The sequence below is a fragment of the Typha latifolia genome, chromosome 8 (genome assembly GCF_019914945.1).
Source record: "Typha latifolia isolate L0001 chromosome 8, TyphaL0001v2, whole genome shotgun sequence".
NCBI lineage: Eukaryota > Viridiplantae > Streptophyta > Magnoliopsida > Poales > Typhaceae > Typha > Typha latifolia.
In genome coordinates, this window is record NC_133093.1 from 2495359 (window position 1) to 2501108 (window position 5750).

At 38.8% G+C, this 5750-nt stretch overlaps 1 protein-coding gene across 1 annotated transcript; it reads right to left on the minus strand.

Annotated features, from left to right (window-relative positions):
- Positions 1-551: 551 nt before the first annotated feature.
- LOC140794311 (uncharacterized) lies at positions 552-5181 on the minus strand. The gene is made up of 2 exons (XM_073146296.1): positions 4965-5181; positions 552-3137 (listed from the first exon to the last, which is right to left on the minus strand). The coding sequence occupies exons 1-2, from the start codon at positions 5034-5036 to the stop codon at positions 927-929; spliced, it is 2283 nt and encodes a 760-aa protein (XP_073002397.1). The 5' UTR covers positions 5037-5181; the 3' UTR covers positions 552-926.
- Positions 5182-5750: the final 569 nt, after the last annotated feature.

The window sequence follows — 5750 nt, forward strand, 5'->3', positions numbered from 1 at the left end:
GAATTTGAAGTGTAATTTATATTGATCATACATCAAAAGACAAACAGGTATGAAAAGAGAATGAAAGAGATCTCAAATTGTGTCAGATTGGGTGGCCATTATAGAGCATTGAGATATTCCTCTCATATCAATGTCGATAATTCACTAATATATATCTAGCTATCACGGCAATCCATCAATCCTACTTTCCCATGAACCACTTGAACTTTTGGCTTTATACGAGACATTAGGCTAAGCGTAATGTGGAGATGCCGTTTTATGTTTACCACCTCTAGCCAAGCCTGGTTGCTTCTACGCAATGGGAGCCTAAGCAAGTAGGTTATACGCATCTTCCTGGAAATCTTCTCTGATGGATAATTGAACAACACACCATGCATGTCAAATGTGGTGCTCTTTTGTATTAGTGCCACAGATTCAAGTTAAGAGTTCCATATAATTTCTGGTCAACTGGAAGAAAAAAATAAATTGATTGGCAGAGCTATTTTTGTCAAAATATTGTGCACAACTCCTTTGATTTAACTCCATATTTTTTTTTTGTCAAACTAGGAAAATTGAACAATCTTTTATTCCTTTCCTGGATGAACTGTCCAAGATGTACAGAATATACAAAAAAGAAAGAATGTCATCTTTCGACAACCTATGAAATGCTCGAACTACCTGCTATACTTGACTGTTAACAAAACATGTCGAAGGACCACACTCGAACCAAATCAAGCCAGTTATCTGTCAAATTTGATAACAACCGACCATACGGGTGTATACCGAAGAACAAACACTTCAGTTTACAAAGATAGTAGATGAAATTAGACCATCTTTTCCTGCAAAGGACATTGTGGAAAGTTGAAATAAATTAGTGATTCTTTCTCATGCTGACAGTTATCACTTATCAGATAGAGATCAGTAGATCAATTATCAGCTCACAACTGCTATTCAGTAATACTAATTCCTGTCTCCTTCACAAGGTGCTCTGTCAAAGCAAAGAGTCGGGCAACTTCTTTCTCAGCATATAAAAGGACATCTATTTTCTTATCCAGATTTAAATCATAGCTACCATTAGCTTGAACTTCCTCCTTTGAAGGCACAAGTAAACTGGTAGGAGAATTCATACTTGTATTAGCATCTTTCAAGAGCTGATTAGTCATGTCAGCAAGTTTATGCAATGCTGCCGTTGCAGCTTCAGCCTCCAACTGTGCAGCCTCAAGTTGAAGCTTTTCAATTGCCAAGTTACTCATACTTCTGTCCCCTATCCTCTCCTGAGCATCTCCATGTAACTCCTTTTCAATCACTTCCAATCCTCTTTCCCTCACATCCCACCTTTGAAGAAGTGCCGAGAGCTCTTCTTCTTTGATTGTCAGGGCTTTCTGTACAGAAAGAAATTCCATTTCCTTCTGTCTCAATGATTCTTTAAACATCTCAAGCTCAGTCTCCAATTGCTTCTGCTTGCTGAAAGCTGCATTATGATCTATGTCAACAGTCACACTTTCATCATTTAACCTGCCAGAAATTGTGCTCTTCTCATCTTTCATAGAAATGATAATTTGGTCTGTGAGCTGGACTATCTTTTGAACAACAGATGTAGCTTCCGAGGACCTAAGCCTCATATCATCCAACTCATGTTGCATAATTTGAATGTTTTCTTCCTTACCCTGTAGCTTGACCCTGGCTTGAACAAGCTCCTCTTCTTTACTATTCATTAGCTGCTGCAGTTCTACAATGTCATGTTTAACCTCCACCAATTCACTATGTGCATCAACAAGATCAGCATCCTTTTCTTGCATAATAAGTTGGACAGAAGCCAGCTCGGATTTCATATTCTGGATTTGAACTCTGGCATCTACCAGTTCAGACTCTTTCAAGGCAAGAAGACTTTGTGTGTTCTTGTAGTCAACTTCCTTTTGCGCGAGTTCCCTTTGAAGCAAGACTATATCCTTGGTTCTTTGCTCGAGGGATTCTCTATCTCTGGCTAACTCCACTTTTAGATGTTCTAACATTTCCCTCTCATGTGATAATTGTGATTCAAGTTCCTTACACCGAGTGTGCACAGAATTCAACTCAGTTTTCTTGTTGTCAAGATCCAATCGAGCAACTTTTACGTATTCAGAGTAAGATACTAGTAAGAGCCTTTGCTCACTGAGTTCTTGGGCTAGTTTTTCAAACTGAAGGGCTTGATCCTCAATTTTTCTGCGAGAGGAAACAAGCGATTCATGGGAATTGATCAGTTCAGACCTCACAGAAGCAAGGATAGATCTCACTCGTTTGAAATCCTCAGAAGCCTCCTTCATATCACTCAGGTTCTTGGATGCCTGCTCTGCCAGTTCCTTTAACTCTTCTCGTGCTGCCAACCATTCCACAGTCCGGCTTTCTAGTTCGGCCTCCACAACTTTCAGGGCATCTTCCCTAGATTTCCTCAATTTATGTGATTCAGCTAGTTCATGTTCTTTTCCTTTCACTTCTCTTTGAAGCGCTTCAATTTCTGCCTCTTGCTTTTCAATGACCTCATTGGCTTGATACAGAAGCCTCTCCTTGGAGATGATTTCTGAATGCATGATTGCTGCCTCCTCATTCTTCCTCCTTACTTCATAGTTAAGTTTATCAACTTCAGCCTCTTTCTGACAAAGGGAAGATTGTGAGCTGCCAACTTTCTTGCCTTGCTCCTCAACCAAAAGCTTCAGATCTTTAATCTGCCTGGCTTGTGAAGCCAGATCACTATTTGCCTTCTCCAGTTCTTTCTCCATTTGTTGTTGCATAGCAAATGCAGCAGCAATTTCTTCCTCTCGGCTATCCAAGTCCTGCTTTGTGCAGTTCAATTTCTTTTTCTCTAGCAAGACTTCATTTTCAGCATCCTGAAGGTCTTCTTCCTTCTTCCTCAAGGCAGCTTCAAGGACTGGTTTTAAAACCTCACGGTCCATATTTTGGTCAGTTCCTGCGGACAGATTAGAATCTAGGTTTCGTTTCTTTGCAAACAGTCTCTCCAAAAGGACCCTGGCAGGTTCAGTTGATTTATTATTGCCATTACTAATTTCTGATTTAGTCTTTTTAACAACTGATCTGATCAAAAGTGGAGAACAGTTGTTTCTCTTTTGAGTTTCAAGATTTAGAAAGACTCCTGAGTTCTGGTTGAGTATCAGATGACAATGCTGCAGAAAGTTGATACCAAGTTTATTTAGTAATCTAGCAACTAAAAACAGGAGGCAAAGAAGACATTATGACAATGGCAAGAATTCGCAAAGCCAACCATGGTAGAGTTCCTGACAAATATATTTGATGCAAGTCATTCAACCAACTTGAAAGTGGCAGCATACACACCAACCTTATTGTCGCATACAAGAATTTGCTATGGGGCAATTCTTTGGCCATCTACAGGGGGGGATCCTATAAGTTCCATAGGTCCATATCGATCCAAATCTTATGAGATCCTTATCTAGTTAGCTCCCAATATGGCCACTGGGAGTGAGAATTAATCCATGGTTACACCGAATCTATGTTAACTACATCAACTGTTTGAGCTTTTACATGAAAACTGAAAAGGTCCATCTAGGAAGATATAGGTGACAAAGCTAATGAGATGGACCTTCAAAGGGAAGCTAATTCGATGTACAAATTGCTCATCAGAAGCAGAGTTAACAGCATGTACAGAAAATGAGAAAACAACTTCGGTAATCCGGTGCAGAGTTAAAAGTCAATCTGTTTATTGCATTCTAAAGGTACTTGTGGTAGTCCCATCAAATACAACTGCTCAGTCCTTCTGATATGTGATTTGAATAGTTTGAAGTTTTAGTTAAGGCTGTTTATGATTTTGACCCCTAGAGAAAACGGAACATTTCAACTGAATAAGATTGGCTGAGGCAAAAACTTGAAACCATGCTGTTGGAATCCTGAGAACGTCATAAAAATCTCTTCTTATCATGCCAACATGCTTAGAAGTTAGAACTTCACAACCTTTCTTGTTTACTGAGAGTAAACTCCAGGAAGAATGCATTCCAAGAACTCTATGGACTATGGAGTAATTAATTTATCTTGATGGCTCGCAACTTTAGGATGGACACGTAAAGTACCCAAGGACTAATTTCAGAAAAAAGTATCAATCATAAGTTGTCGTAAGGACTAGTGTACTAGATTACGACAACCATAGCACCTGATAGTAATGAGATATGTTTTTCAAACAACTGCACTTTGAAATTGACAACACAAATAAAGAAGCAACTTAATCATCTCCAAAGTCCAAACTCATTTCTGTGGATAGTAAAGTCAGACTCATGATGAACCAAGCATACAAGATATATCCTTAACCCAGCAATCTCTATTTGAACTTAAGACAGATCTGTGTATTTTAATCTACTCAAATTAAGAAGTACAATTTAACCTTGATAAGAAATGGCATGCAATTTGTGAGCCATATTTTCTCACAAAGTGAAGCAGTTGAATATTTCAAAGTCTAACTGGATAAGAATCTCAGTCTTGTTACAGTTAAATATTCTACATAAGTTGATGAAACCTTCGAGGTGATAAGGAAGGGCCAGTTAGGAAAGATCATCAACTTGGGCACGGCTCCTTATCCCCTCTATTAGAGAACTCCTCAATCTACATGGTCGGATACCATGCCAATCATAGACAATCTTCAGAAAATCACTGATCCTCTCAAGCTACAAAACTCCATTTTTTATTGCAAAACATTACAACTACATACAATTTCTAAAGCTGAACCCATTTGCTCAACAAGAAAACACAATTTAACTTCTTTCGTCTAGAAAAACACCTAGAAGATTAGAGGCAAAAGTAAAACAAGAATAGATTCCGGAAAGAGCCGCAGAATGAAGAAAGGATAAAGTCCGAAATCCTCAATTCTCTACTAATCAACCAAACATGAGCTTCTAACAGGCAATTCACGGAACAGATGAAAATGAAAAGAGCCCAAGAAGCGCAGTCGCGACGAAGAGAGAAGAGTTGGGGTGCGGAATTGTTACACTTGACGAAGCGGTATGTGCACGAGACATGCTCGACAGATTGCCGCAGAGAGCAGCGGATACGAAGGCCATCGTTCCTGAAGCGCACCAGCCTCGCCGGCCACAAGAACCATCGAGAAGGAGACCACCCGGTGGAGTCGTATAGCAGATGTCCGATTCCTATCAGATGGCTTCAAGAAATTCTAGGAGAGATTGAGAGGGAGAGAAATGGAGGGAAAGGAACAGGGAGAGAAAAAAAAGCAAAAAAGCAACGCCCGCATCTTATCGTGAGTCCTTTTCTGGTGGTCCTGCAATAAAGTGTAATCTAATCATGTGCCTCTAATCGGAGGGTTATTATCTGTTGAAATATTGAATGGACGGTTGGAGATCGTGGTGGGAAAAAATTTCAGATGATTTTAATGGATAGAGTTTTTGTGTCACGTACTCCGCGGGATTCGCTCTCTCTTTATATAACAAAGTGGACATGAAAAGTGGACATGAAAAGGAGTCTCATTAAATCCAAGATGGCACTTCCACTGATAGCATGAAACGTGTATACTAATTTAGTAGCCTCAAGTTTTAGATCATTTGCATAAAAATATCGGGGCTGTTTGTTGTGAACTCGTGATTATCTAAAAATACGGGGCTTTTGCAATTTTATTATAATTTATCCTTTTAACTTATAACAATGGAATCATGTGCACCATATATATAAATTGTGTCAACGCTATTATAATAAAATATATATACTTAATTTTATATAGTTAAATTAAAAAATTAAATACAATTAAATTATAAAAAATTGAT

What these genes read in the sequence shown, in the direction of transcription:
- LOC140794311 (XM_073146296.1), bottom strand. Translation starts at nt 5,036, where the DNA reads ATGGCCTTCGTATCCGCTGCTCTCTGCGGCAATCTGTCGAGCATGTCT. An exon ending in CACATACCGCTTCGTCAAGT is followed by an intron (nt 3,138 to 4,964) that starts GTAACAATTCCG and finishes AACTTTCTGCAG; the next exon opens with CATTGTCATCTGATACTCAA.